General features: G+C 37.6%; 1 protein-coding gene across 2 annotated transcripts in view; it reads left to right on the top strand.

Moving 5' to 3' along the window:
* Window positions 1–14,382, top strand: part of KCNMB2 (potassium calcium-activated channel subfamily M regulatory beta subunit 2) — a 232,923-nt gene that overhangs the window by 191,972 nt on the left and 26,569 nt on the right. For both annotated transcript variants that reach the window (XM_059163425.1, XM_059163424.1), the window contains exon 2: window positions 8,100–8,222. In XM_059163425.1, coding sequence (XP_059019408.1) covers window positions 8,167–8,222 — 56 coding nt within the window. In that variant the 5' untranslated portion in view covers window positions 8,100–8,166. The remainder of the gene's footprint in view (window positions 1–8,099; window positions 8,223–14,382) is intronic.

The following is a 14,382-nucleotide window of genomic DNA, read 5'->3' as shown; positions in this document are numbered from 1 at the left end:
GGCATATTAGGTATATTAGGATATATAAATAAACATTTATTTATATACACATAAATAAATAGCTGGCAGTAATGTCAGGTTCATTATTTTAATTAATCCTCACAACAGATTTTGAGGATTACATAACATTTCTGCTTCATAGATAAGGAAATTGAGGCTCAGAGAAGTTAACTAGCTTATATTCAATGTACTACTGATAGCAAAAGGGCAGAAATGGAGCTTGAATTCAAGTTTTCTCTGCTTTCAAAGCTCATGGTTTCTATTCCATTTAGCAATTAAAGACAAGGATAAATCAGAGGAATGGTCCTGTTGGCAAAAAGAAAGAGCTGGGTTACTCAATTTGGGGCTGAGAACAGCAAGTTCAGCTGGTTTCCTCTAGAGTAGAATTTTACATGTATTATCAGTAGTCAGTTCAGAGAGCCTACTGGGAGAGGCCATGGACAAATTATGTTCATCCAGTGACCAACACAGCTGGATCTATGAACCACATATTTTTGCCCCCCAAAATATCTCTCTCACCACTCTGCTACAGCATCTAAGATTTCAACTATCATAGCTCCCCCTTGGGATAGAGTGGTGGTTTAACACTTGGTTTAGAAAAGGGCTATATAGGGAGGCAACCTAGGAAATGGAAGAAATTATATAGAAGAGCCTGTTGGAATCCTAACATCAAAACAAGATTTCTTCTCTAGATGTCCAGCTCTACAGAAATGCCTGGGTCTACAGAAAACCTTTTCAAGGATCACTGGGGGGCTTTCCTTTTGTCTTCTTCCTAGGCACTTAATCTCTCTTCCTTCCACTTTACTAGATTTCCCATGAGTCTTACTGAAGACTTCATTTAAGAAATTAACAGAATGTAAAATAAAAAGAAATTGTGTCTCACCAAAGACAAATTGGAAGTCAAGCCATAAGAACAGACCTTGGCTGCCATTTCCAAAGCCAGATGAAATAAAATTTCTCAGATGAAAGGAACCTTAGACTCATCTCTTTCAATTCCCTCATGTTATATATGAGGAATTGGAGGGTGGGAGGCAAGGGGGCTCTCAAAAACCTCAAAAGAGGTTAAGAGAGCATAGGTTTCAGGGTTAGACAGGCTTGGATTGAAAATCAGACATCACTTAATAACTCTGTGACTTGAGCCTATTTACTCACTTTTCTGAATATAACTTTCCTCTTTTGGTAAATATTGAGAGCCCTCATATGGGTAACAGAATTAAGTGAAACAATGCATATAAGTGCATTATTTATATAGGTCTGGAGAAGAATCTCGTATCTTTATGTTTATTATTGGCATTTCTAGCACGTCTCTGTAAAAAAAACCTCTTACTATAGTTTGGCATCCTTGATTTTCAACTGAAATAGAAGAATTAAACCACATTCACCAAGAAGAGATGGATGGTTTCAGCATAAATATGTCATTTGTACCAGTCTGAGGCACACGTGAGTTATGAGCAGGTTTTCTTACACCAGCTGTGTATGTGTGATGCCCAACCGAGTGAATGTTTAACAATTAAACTGGTTTTAAATATGTAGCATAGAAAGAATCAAACTGAACATCAGTTGTGATTATCTGCTTGAAAAGCTCATTAAGAAATGAATTATGGAATACTGGACTAATTAAGCCCATGTAGAGATGTGTATTCCATTTCTCCATAAGACTCTTTTTAAATGACTCAAGCAGAATGGTTTGATGTATTGGTACGGCAATTTGGGGGGAAAATTTCTACTATTTCCTCCAAATGAAAAACACTAACATTTACCGAGTGCCTACTCAATGCCATACATTATTTCAAATTATCTGCATGGCAAATCTTTATGATATCTGTTATTACTCTGATTTTCTTGATGAGGAAAATGAGGTTCAGGGAAGTCTAACAATGTATTTAGGTTATATAATTACTGCATTGTAGAGCTGTAGAGCATTTCAACCTGAAATGAATTTCAAAGCTTTTTCAACCAAGCCCTGAGATAGTCATTTCTGATGTAGATGTGATGCAAAACTTAATTCATTACACACATGCACAACAATCTTATATTAAAGGCCCCCATGTACACCTGTCTGACCAGCCCATCCCCTCATCTTGACCATAACATCTACAAAAGAAGGGGCATATATGTTGTGTTCACCAACATATCCCCAACACCCAGCTCAGTGCCTGTTGTATGTTACATCTCCAGTAATAAGTTTTTGTTAATGGAGAAATGAATACTAAATTAACTAAAAGAACAGAGTTCATCTCCACAGTCATCCTTTCACAGGTAGCAACAGTGAGGAAAATCTGTGTTTTGCCTTCTTTCATACAATTACTCAGCTACAGAGTAAAGACTAGAAGCCTGGAGCCTCTGAACTGCTAAGCTCAATGAGCCAAGTCAGCAGCAGGCTGAAGGACAGGTCCATTATTTAACTGGGGCTACGTCCTCCTGAAGCAGAAGTCAAACGCATCCTGATTACATTACAGTTGGCCCGCATATGTGAGTGAGGTTGCAGCTAACTCCAACCCCCATCTGCAGCCAGAGGGGTCCATACATTGTCAACCCAGCTGTTGAAAAATAGTCTGCAATAAAAATTTACAGAACCCCATTTTCTCTTACTTGATTCTTCTCAGAGGCCATTAGCATTCGGCAGGACACTTCTTTACCTCTGCCACTGAGCCTCAAGCAGAGACATTCCCTCAGTCTTTCAGGCTTCAAACTGGGGAAGAAAGCTCTTCCACGTTCCTGTTAGAAAGCATTGTCAGGAGATTTTTCAAGAGTCCTCAGTAGTCCCCCAAATGCTACTAAAATTTAGGGGGCAGACAGAGAAACAGGAACCCAAAAAAGAAATGGAAGAAGCACTTAGAGAGTGGGGAAGAGAAACAAGAGAACATTTTCTGGTGAGTCAAGGTTACAAAGCATTTTTAGAGGTGGGAAATGACAAACAATGATTAGGATCAAATTCAGTAAGCTGAGCAATTTAAATAGATGTGAAGAGACAAGTAACTATTAGATATGCCCGCTGGGAAGTACAGCACCCCTTAGAAAGAGCAGTTGAGAGTGCAAATGTTGATTTGTTATTCTGACTCCTCCATAGGCTGTGCATTCCTTAGAAGTAAATACAGTGGTTTGGTGCCACCAGAACCCAGTACAGTGCCTGGCACCTACAGGACACTTAATAAATGCCATCAAAAGGATGCCCAAATGAATGAAAATAAGACATAGTCGTTTATTTTGGGGGAAAAAGAAACATCCGCAAGATATTTAAAACTGCTTTTAAGATGGACCAGTGTTTTCTAAATTCAATCACTAGGTCTAAAATTATTAACATACATTTGGCTTCTCCCTCCAAAGGTCCTGAGTCCAAAACAACTCAGTTCCTATGGAGAACATATAATTTGACTTCTGCAAGGATAAAGTCTCACAAATGAGAAGCATTCCTAAATTTTTGTGCTCAGAGTGACCTTTTAAGTTGTTGCTGTGATGTCATTAGTGTTATAATTTTACGCAAGATTAGGCATGTAATTATGTGTTAAATAGTTCTGCTGGCTCCTGCTTGCTGTTTAATAAAGCAGAGTGCATTAAGAGCATCCCAGATGCGTAGCTCAAGGCCACTGACACCAGAAAACTGCATCTGCATGCTCTTTCCCTGCCTCATATGCCACTTGTCCTTGCACTGTCACCTCAAGGCCTCAGCACTGGGTACCAGTGGAGAAGCCACTGCACAGAGTAGTACTCAGAACTGTTGCTCTCCCACTTAAGCTTCTAGAGACAGGAGGAGTCCCCATAACAGATTCAACTGAAATGATATCAGAACCTAAGAGTTTGTAACAAGTGTTTCTCACCTTGACTGCCTCAGCGATGCAGAATCCCTGAGCAGCTTTTTTTCAAAATTCCAATGCCAGGGCCTCACCCCAGAAGTCCTGCTGGCTTGGCTGGAGACCCAGTACATTTGGAAAGTTCCCCCAAGTGATTAGAATATGTGGCCAGGTTCAGGGACACTCTCTTTCTGCTCTTCTTGCTCAGGATAGGTATCAGAACTTAATGTGAATGAGGAAGTACTTCAGATTTGATTATCTCGGCATCTGAGAAAACTATTTTTCCTCTATTGAGCGCCACTGACCCACAGGGGAAAAAAGAAATCAATAGTCTCGATGTACAAGTACAAAGCAACTTAATTGTACTTTTTAATAAAAGGATAAGATCCAGTTTATTTGCTCTCAAAATAACCAAGGGGAAAAAAAGAAAAAAACTGATGTTTAGTATGTTCCTACTATGTGCATTGATCCTACTTTAGGTATTTTGCATCTGTTATTTCATCAGTCCTCCAAGTAACCCAGAAAAACAAATGTTACCATTCCCATTTTTACAGCTGAGGAAGAGAAGACACAGAGATGTTCAACTGATTGTCCAAAGTCACACAGTTGGTAGGTCGTGATGCCAGGATGCAAACAAATGCATGGGCCTATCTGGCTTTCCTGGGACCACACTGCCTTTCTAAAGGAAAGCTTACTGGATGATAATTTAGAGAGCAATAGAAACTTTCTGCCCAAGTCAATGAAAAAAGCCAGAGGGAGCAGGACAGTGAGGATAAGGAGAAGGAGGAGGTAGGAGTGGGAAGAGGGAAGGCCATCCCGAGCTCAGGGAAGTGTCAGAAAGGAGCCACAACAGCACCCAGCAACAGTGAGGCCAAAGTCATATCAACAATCACATTTCAAATGGGTAGTTAGATGGTGGGTCAGCCAACATAACCAGGGGGGCATTGTGGGAAGTGCGTTGTGCCACCAAGGTGCATAGGTTCAGCCCTGCCCTGCATTGCTCACAGCCTGCAGGGGAGGTGGATTTGCCTACAAGCAAAGTGGAGCCTGCTTTGCTCTAACAGGGGTCGGATACCAAGAGCAGGATACTGGTCGGATACTGGGAGCAGAAAGGAGGAAGCTGAGAACCTGAGTCAAAGAAAGGCTTCATAGAACAGGTGACCTCTGAGTCGGCCCTGGAAACAAAGGCTCTCATTCACCAGGTGTGAAAGGGAGGCAGAGAGATCCATTATTAAATCCATTATTTAAGCAAAAACTAAGTCAAGGAGGTCAAGACCCATGAGGGGTGTACTTGAGCTATGGAAAGAGGCCCTTAATAGGTTCTTGACACAGAGAAATTGTTACAGTCTCGCAGACAACCTCTTTCATCAAGGCTGAGATGGCGTCTCTTGGGGTTGCTGGTTTTCAGAACACATTCGTCTGCAGCCTTATAGTCATGGCTCTGTTAGGTTTCCTGTGAGTCCTAGGTCACTACATGATGGGATTGGATCCAGGCTGCCTCCAGCTGCCGACAGCCGGTGCTAAGGCTGACACAGATCTCTGGTGATGATAGCATTCCAAATTACAAAAGAGCAGAAAGTGCTTTTTTTGTCTCTTTATCACTTTCCTAATCCCAACTCAAATGAGAAGTTTCTTGTCTTAAAAAGTGAGCGGGAGTTGAGGTGATTATTTAAGAGTTCAGGAGGACTGCATTTGAGCCCAAGAAAACCTCCAAACAGCTTCCATTAACATATCCTGGGTGTTTCTTTGAAGCCTAGAAATTTTTTCAACTTCCACAGAATCTTTATACTGTTGTCCTTAAAGCAGCTACTCCCTTTCATTTTAATTAACAACAAACCTAGCAGGGTTTAAATAAGAGTTTATCTTTATGAAAGAAAACTGGGCTGGGGAAACTCCAAATCCACTTATTGGACCAACCTGAAGAGTCCTTAAGTCCTTTCCAACAAGCTTTAGACAGCTAATTAAAATGAATACATCTTTCGGCTCCCCTTCTCCATATCCTTGTAAAACAACAGAGCAAAGGTGCCATGCTAGAATAATGACACATTGTGTGAAATTATCCTAAGTATATTAAAATCATTGCAGCTTCTTTCCCTTGGAATGATTTCAAAGCATTTATAATATGTATGGTGTGTCTATGAAATGCTGGTTAATAACCAGTAGCAAGGCAGGACCTCAGTAATTTATTGCTTTACTTGAACTCAAGAGTGTGTCACTATTCTGTCTACTCCACAACCTTAGTCCTTCAGGAGTGACCAAGGTGAGCAGAAGATTCCACCAGTGTCAGTGTTGAAAGGACTTCCTGGAAGTTTAATCCAATCCTCATTCTTATGAAGTAGATCATTCAACTTAGATTCAAATCATTCTTATTTCTTGAAGGCTAACTGGCTTTAATAATGGATTTAATCTCTTATCTTCTTTGCTACATTGTAAAATCTTCAAAAAAGAACATAACTAACTTAAAATATCTCAGATCCAAGTCATTTAGAGAGCTAGCAGATTCGACTTCTAAATCCTTCTAAAACTGGTAAGAGCATCCATTTAGGTATATCCTTTAATTCCTACCATTTGTCCTAGGAAACAGGAGATGGGAGGATGAATTCTTGCATATACATGGGTTACCAAGCCCCTGCTACCTCCATGGCCTCTGTTCCTTCTATCACCAATGCTGACCTCAGGGTTGCAAAAGGATATCTGTTCCTAACTCTAGTCCCGAAAGGCAGTACACAATGCCTTGAATATGCCTAGATTCATTCTACCATTACTGAATCACAAAATGTTGGAGCTGAGAGCAATCATAAAGGTTCCCTGTTTCCAACTTTCTATGTTACGATTAAAAGCAACCAAGCTCTAGCAAAGTTAAGTGACTTTCTTAAGGCCACACAGCTAGGTATTGACAAAATCAGGTCTCTAGCCAACCACTAACTCTAAGTCCATTGTCCTGAGCCCTTGCTGTTCAGAGGTTTCTACAGACCTTCAACATCAGCATGACCGGAGAGCTGTTAGAAATGCAGAAACTCAGGTAACAGACCTCACTGAATCAGAATCCACATTGCTATAAGATTCCCCCAGGCAATTCATATGCACATTACAGTTTGAGAATCACTGGACTAAGACCATAATATGTCTTCCTACAGAGAGCATGAAAATTGGAGGCAGGCAGACATTGGTTTTGGAGCATGGCTTCATTTTTCTAAATCTGAGCAAATATCTCAATCTCCTGGAAACATCATTTGTAATCTGGAAATAATAGCACCCTCCCACCTTGCAGCTTTCATAATATAAGCACAACATAAATATATGCATATATATCTCATTATATATGCATAAATAATATATGCAAAATGCCTGACATGTAGTAGCTAATATATAATATAAAAGTTAATATTTCCAGTCTCATGCTTCCCATTAATACAGTGTTCAACCAAAAGGAAAGCCACAAGTATTGCACATCATGAAGAAATCGCTTTCCTTCCTTCCTTTGTTCTATTAGCTCAATCCTATTTTAACTTCCAGATGCGAGTATGATTTCTATGATATTATGTTTCATGTTTCTAAATCTCTGGAAAATGATTATTATGTTGAAAATCAATAACAATATCTAACTACTTTTAGTGCCGGGCTTGGAGATAAAAAACTTAACCCACAAGCTGAATCCTAACCAAGAGAACACAACTTTCCCCTAACGGCCTGATTCTGGACCCTAAAATCTAGGCTCCAGGAGCCAGAGAGTATCTGCTTCTGCTTCTGTGACTTCCAAAGAGGCTCAGCTGCCATGGAACAAATCCACAGCTTTGGCAAGAGCAGAGCATAGACCTGTCAGCATAAGGAAAACAGTTTGAATAGGAAAGGAGAACTAGAATTTTAGTAACTACATCTGAACCAAAATTTTAGAAAAATTTTGTGTACCACAGTGTGAAGCCCTTCCAAAACTGGATTTGTGGGGAAGGAATGCGATGCTAAACATCAATGAGAAAGCCGTTTCTCCCCACTGTGGTGGCTCTCAACCCTAGCCATGCATCTGGAACACTGAAAAGAAATTTGAAAAATAAATAAAAATTTTAAAAGAAGAAGAAGAAAGAAAGAAACAATGAGGAATCTTTTGAAAAATTGAATGCACATTCCTGAGGAAGGGACTGGGCTTCCATGTTCTTAAAGGATTCCCAGTTGATTTTAATGTGCACCCAGGGTTGAACAACAGAAACCTGACCTGATTTAAGAGACAGTCCACTGAAGCTATTGGTTGCTGTTGATACAAAGTCCCCAAACTTAAGGTAATATGTTAACCTCAGTGTGTTCCCTTTCTAGGTCTTTCCGCCATTCCTCCAGGACTTCTACCATAAGGAAAGAAGCCCCTGGACCAACATCCTCTAAGATGTTTATATGGACCAGTGGCCGGAGCTCTTCATCTTACAGACATGATGAGAAAAGGTAAACCACAGGGGTTTGGGTGGCTTTTCAGAATCATTTAGCCTGACTACTCAGACAGCATGCCAGTATGAAAGCCTGAGTCAACGGAGCTTTATGTTTTACAAGTGTTAATGTGGGGTGGGCTGTACACCAAGGGAGTAGGCTTTTGGACACTTTGGCCTTCCCAGAACCTAGCACACTCTGCAGTTTTGCAAAGGCTGTTCCTTGTCAGAAATGCCCTTCACTCATGCACATCCACACCCACTCATCACTTGACTAGCTCCAGCTCTGCTTTCAAATATCCATTCCATCACAGCCTCCCACCATTGTCTTGACCAACACCGACTTTGTGGTCAAGATCTCCATTGAATTTCCAGCCCCACCACTGTACCCACACACAGTAAATGTTTAGTAAATACTGAACCAAAATGATGAAAACTGCATTTCAAGGACATACAGCAGGGAAAGAAAGACAAACTTATGCAAGGATGAAAAGAAGACGGACGAGTCCGTGGAGCCCTCAAAGTCCTTAGAAGAATAGCTTGGGGTAAGGGAGGAATGGAGGAATGAGAAGAAAGATTGAAAGGCAAAGGCCAATGTTCATAAAATACAAAATGACAATTACACAGCCCCCCCCCCAACCTGGGTTTAGGGAATAAACGCATTCATAAAATTCTCTGGCCATTTTAAAATATTCATTTTTCTCTCCATTTGTTTCATTCTGCTTCTCTCTTTTCTCATTGTCCTTATACTCTTACTTGCATTTGGTGAAGTTTAACACACCACTGTCTATACCAGCACACTGCAACTTAAGCAAGGTTCCCCTGCCTGCAGATCAGATGGAAACCAGGCTTGATAAATGGTGCTGGACACAAGGAAGGACCTGAGAGAGGTTTACCAGTTTTCAGAACTGGTACTTTATTTTTCCTTTTAAAGTCTATATTACCCTATAGAGGAAGCCCTTTGAAATTTCTGAAAGCAAAATTATTCTCCACAATAACTACGTATTACAGCAAAAAGCTTAGAAGTGACTTTAGTATTCATAATAGAAAATCTGTTAAATAAATCATGGAATGTAATATATCATTTAAAAATGCTTTGACATAATAGTAACTGAAAAATCAAGTTGAAAAATTATGTACAAACTATGATTGCAGTCACATATATATACACACACATATATGTATATATATGATATATCTGAATATATATATATATAGATATATATATATATATATATATCTATATATATATATATGATATATATGAAAAAGCCTGGAAGGAAAAACATGCTTATCACTTCTCTATTTTCCAAATTCTTTGTAAATGTGTTATACTATCTTAATTATGGGAAAAGTAATGATATGGTATTTTAGTAAAATTACAGCCCAGAAAGCAACTAGCATTTGAACAAAGTCTTAATGCTCATCACAACACAAGAAGATCAACTGAAAATTCCCTATCTTTGTTCATCCCAAGTTTTCCACATGGTTTTACTCAATGCTTAATCAAGTTATTTTTCATTTGCTTTCAAGCCAAGTAAGTGAATCCTCTTTCAGCAAGATCTTACTATAAGACTAAAACTTGGTATTTTCATTTGAAAACTTCATATTTTGCATGTAATCTCATTTCCCAAGTAAAAAAAAAAAAAAAAACAAAAAAACCTCTCTGACAGCTATAGTGAAAAATGGCAGAGATTTTGTTGCCCTGTAGCAATATTGTGACTTTCAATGGTTAGCCTGAGGTTTTGAAGGCTTCATCAGAGCTGATGAAGTGTGATTTATTTCACCTTCTATTTATTGTCACTGAATAATTTAATTAAGTATATTTTGAGATACATGTAACTTTTACGAAAAGATTAACTCCTAAGAAGCAATTATATTTTACATAAAGTACTCTCTTAATTTATATTTTGAGATACTTATAACTTACAAAAATATTAACACCTAAGAAGCAATTATATTTTACATAAAGTGCTCTCTTAATTTATAAGGTAGATATTATTGTGTCCATTTTACAGATCTGGAAGCTGAGGCTCAGAGATTTTATATAACTTTCCCGGGTCCGGCAACTAGCCAGTGATGGAATCAGAATTCGAACTCAAGGTCCGATTCTCTCCCTTGCATCCTATAGTTTCCATAGGTTCTTTCAAACATGAGATACTTGGAGCAACAGTCAAGGGTCAAGCCTGCAGGGGAGAGATTGTGTTAAATTACAGCTGAAAATTGCATATCAACAGAGATAGTAAACATGTGGATATAATATATTGGCAATGTTTGTTGAGTTAAAGAGAACCAATAATTAGCTTCATATTCTACACCATTAATATTATATGAACTCTTAAATTATTATTTTTTTATTTTCAAATACGATTTCAACAACTACAAGACTTAAAATAATTAAAATATTGACTATAAGAAATAATTTTCAGCAAGCTTTATTTACGGAGTAGAAATGTTAAGGCCTTTGAAATCAATCTGCATGGTGTTAGGCTTGAAAGTCCAAGACAAATGGAAAAACAGCCAATGAATACAGCAACTGAATCTGCCACTAAGCCAGTTCCTTAGTTGGATGGTCCATCCGTCTATACCTCTCCCTTGACCGCACCTTCATCTTCACTGCCTAATTCATAGACTCTTGTAGGACAAGACTCGGATTTTGAAAGTGATTAAGATGCTCTTAGTAGCAGTAATCATGGTGTTAATGAAGGTGATGATGCCTGATAATGAGTCTAGGTAATTAAGATCCTCAAGTTAATTATTTGGAAATAAATTGACTAGGTTCTCTGGCAGCACTGCCCAGAACTGCTAGTAATTATTCCACTTTCTTAGTCTGCAAACCTGACCTCTGTGTATCTGGCTTTTTCAACTGTGCTCCTACAGCAATCCCAGAGTCCAGGCAGCCAAAAATTCCCAGCTTCCGTCCACACCACCTCTTCTTGAGACCACAGCCAAACTTGTCAAGATATTGTCTTCCCTGGGATTTCTCCAAAGATAGAATATCAGGAAGTAGCTTACAGACAGGCAGAAGAAACATGTGGAAGGAAAAGTCCACCAGAAATTCTGAAACCAAATGTCTTATGGCTCAAGGGAAGTTGAAATCAATTTTGCATTTTTTTTCATCCGTTGAATTCAACAGCAGTACTTGTTCGGATCATCTGCTATATATATGCACAAAACACTGATTTCTATCCTTATCCTCCATTCCACACACGAGCAGTATGAAGGAATATTTTTTCATCTCTGAAAAAACTGGTAAGGTGAGCTTAGTTTAATCCCTAAATTGCAGGTGGCAAAATAAAACAGCATCAATAGTAACTAACTCAGAATTTAAAGAAGAGAGAATTTATCAGCTAAGGACATTACAGCTGAGTTTTTATCAAATATTCTTTGGATGGTTTCTATTAATAGTGACCTGATATAAAGGAATTTTTTATCATGTTAAGACACAAAGGATGATGATACAATACCATCTGAGTACCCTTTATTAAAGTTAAAAAAAATAAAACAATCAGAATTTTTTAAGCCCTTGAGGATACTTCCCTAACAGCACCTTCTCCCTGTCCCAGCCCCTATCCAGAGATAACCACCTTCCTGAATTCTCTATTTATCATTCTCTTGCTTTTTCTTCATGCGTTTATCACATTTGAGTCTTCAAGAAATATATTGTTTATTTCTGAATGTTTGGAGAGTTTATACAAATGTAATCATGGCTTATGGATTATTCTGCTCCTGACGTTTTTCAGCAAACATTGTGTTTCTATGATCTATCAGCACTGATGTGAGTAGCTATAGCTCCTTTTCTCTGCTGTGCAGTATGCGATTATATAATTATAGTGCCATTTATTCATCCAGTGTATTGTTAATAGACATTTGCATCATTTCTAGTTCTTTTTGCACCAACAATGCTGCTAGAATCCCTCTTGTCCGAATCTCCTTGTATGCTTTGTACAAATATTTCTTAGGATATGTACGTAATTTAGAAATATTTGATTCAAAAGTCTGCATAGCTTCCACTCTACCAGTTAATGCCATTGCTTCCCAAAGCAGCCGTTAATGTGATTTCATAGTTCTGCAACCTCACCTGGGGTTTTCAGATTTTTAATTTTCATTCATTGAGGGGGTACTGTGCTTTCAACTCCCATTTCTCAAATGAGGAGAAGTGAGTTGGGGTAAATCAGAGTAGGAGAAAAACCATGAGAGACTATGGACTCTGGGAAACAAACTGAGGGTTTTGAAGGGGAGATAAATGGGGGGTTGGGTGAGCCTGGTGGTGGGTATTGTGGAGGGCTCGTATTGTGTGGAGCACTGGGTGTGGTGCATAAACAATGGATTTGGGAACACTGAAAAAATTTTAATTTAATTTAATTTTTTTTAAAAGACAGCCTATTTCCTTTCTTTTCTGTGAAGTGTCTGTTCAGATATGTAGTCAATTTTTCTACTGGATATTTTTGGCTTTTTCTTACTGATTTGTAGGAATTCCTTGTAAAAGTTTATATTTATATTGACCCGTTGTCTGTTTATTGTGCACAAATAGCTTCTCCCAGTTTGATACTTGCTTTCACTTTCTTTATGATGCCTTTTCATAAACATATGTTCTTATTTTAATGTATTCTAAGTTAGCAATTTTTTAACATTTTGAAATCACTTCCTACTCCAAGTTCACAGTCCCTTTTAAACCATTTTGTAGGTTTGCCTTTCAAAATTAGATCTTTAATCACCTGAAGTTGACTTTTAAGTTTTGTGAAGTGGGCATCCAATTCTTTTTTCCTCCGTGGGTAACCAATTGGCCCAGCACCTTGTATCAGAAGAGATATCCTTTCCCCAGTCATCTCAAAAGCACACAGGTGTTTTATATGAGGTTTCCACATATACATGGATATGCTTCTGAATATCCACTTTGTTTCACTGGTCAACTTTGCCTACCTCAGACAGACACCACACTTGAGTTTACAAACTTTATCATTGTAACAACCTTGCTACCTGATAGGATAAGTCACCCACCTGGTCATTTGTATTCAGGAGTGTATTTGCTATCCTTAGATGTTTGTACTTCCATATAAATCTTAGAGCCACCTTGTCAAGTTATACCTATCCTGCTTGAAATTTTTATTGAATTTCTTGAAATTTAACTGGAATTTTATGAAATCTATTAATCATCTTATGGAAAATTTGTATCTTTATGTATCAAGTCTTTCTCTGAATATAATTAATCTCTACATTGATTTGTCCTCCCCAATGTCTCCCAATAAAGTTTTATAATTTCTCTAAAAAGAATTTGTACATATTTCATTAGATTTATTCCTAAGTCCTCCTAAGTACCAATTTTTTAACGTTCAAATTGTATTTTCTACTTTTATAGGCACATGGAAAGGGAAATGATAAATCAACTTTCATTTCAACTATGCCAATTTTCTAGTTAATTTTAACAATTTATCTATATTCTTTTGTATTTTCTTCATAGTCATATCATTAGTGAATTATATGTTTTTGTTTCTTTTTTATCAGTAAATAAACCATTTATTTATTTTTCTTACCATATTATGCTATGCCATATATTAAATAGATAATAGTGTAACATCTTTGCTTCGTTCCTGTTCATAAAGAGGGTCCTTTAAACATTTCACCATTAAGTATCAGGTTTACTGTAGGTATTTCTCCTATATTATACATCACATTAAGAATGCTCCTATCTATTTTTAATTCACTAAGAATTTTCATCAAGAATGGATATTAAGTATTATCAAATATGTTTCTCTTCATAGGATGGTAACCCTTTAATATATTTATATAATATATAACATTAATAGATACTCAAATGATGACCAACATTATATTCCTGGGATAGCCCCAAACTGGTCATGATGTGTTTTCACTTTTATGTATTGCTAGATTTAGTAAGCCAACTTTTTTTTTTAATTTTTGAATTTATGTTTGTGAATGAAATTGGTCCATAATTCTCCTTTTTGTGTTGTCTGATTTGCTTTTGGCATCAAAATTTGCTAACCTCATAAATAGGTTGGATAGCATTACAACTTTTTCTATACTCCGGAATGATTTGTATAATACGGGTAGAACTCACCTATAAAATATCAGAACCTGGTACTTCCATTATAAGGATATTTTAAATTTATTATTCTATTTTGTAATATTTTTAGAACTGTTTAGATTTTCTTATTTCT

Source organism: Mustela lutreola, chromosome 2, assembly GCF_030435805.1.
Source record: "Mustela lutreola isolate mMusLut2 chromosome 2, mMusLut2.pri, whole genome shotgun sequence".
Classification (NCBI taxonomy): domain Eukaryota; kingdom Metazoa; phylum Chordata; class Mammalia; order Carnivora; family Mustelidae; genus Mustela; species Mustela lutreola.
The sequence above is the reverse complement of the archived record's forward strand: the minus strand, read 5'-3'. Positions and strand labels throughout refer to the sequence as shown.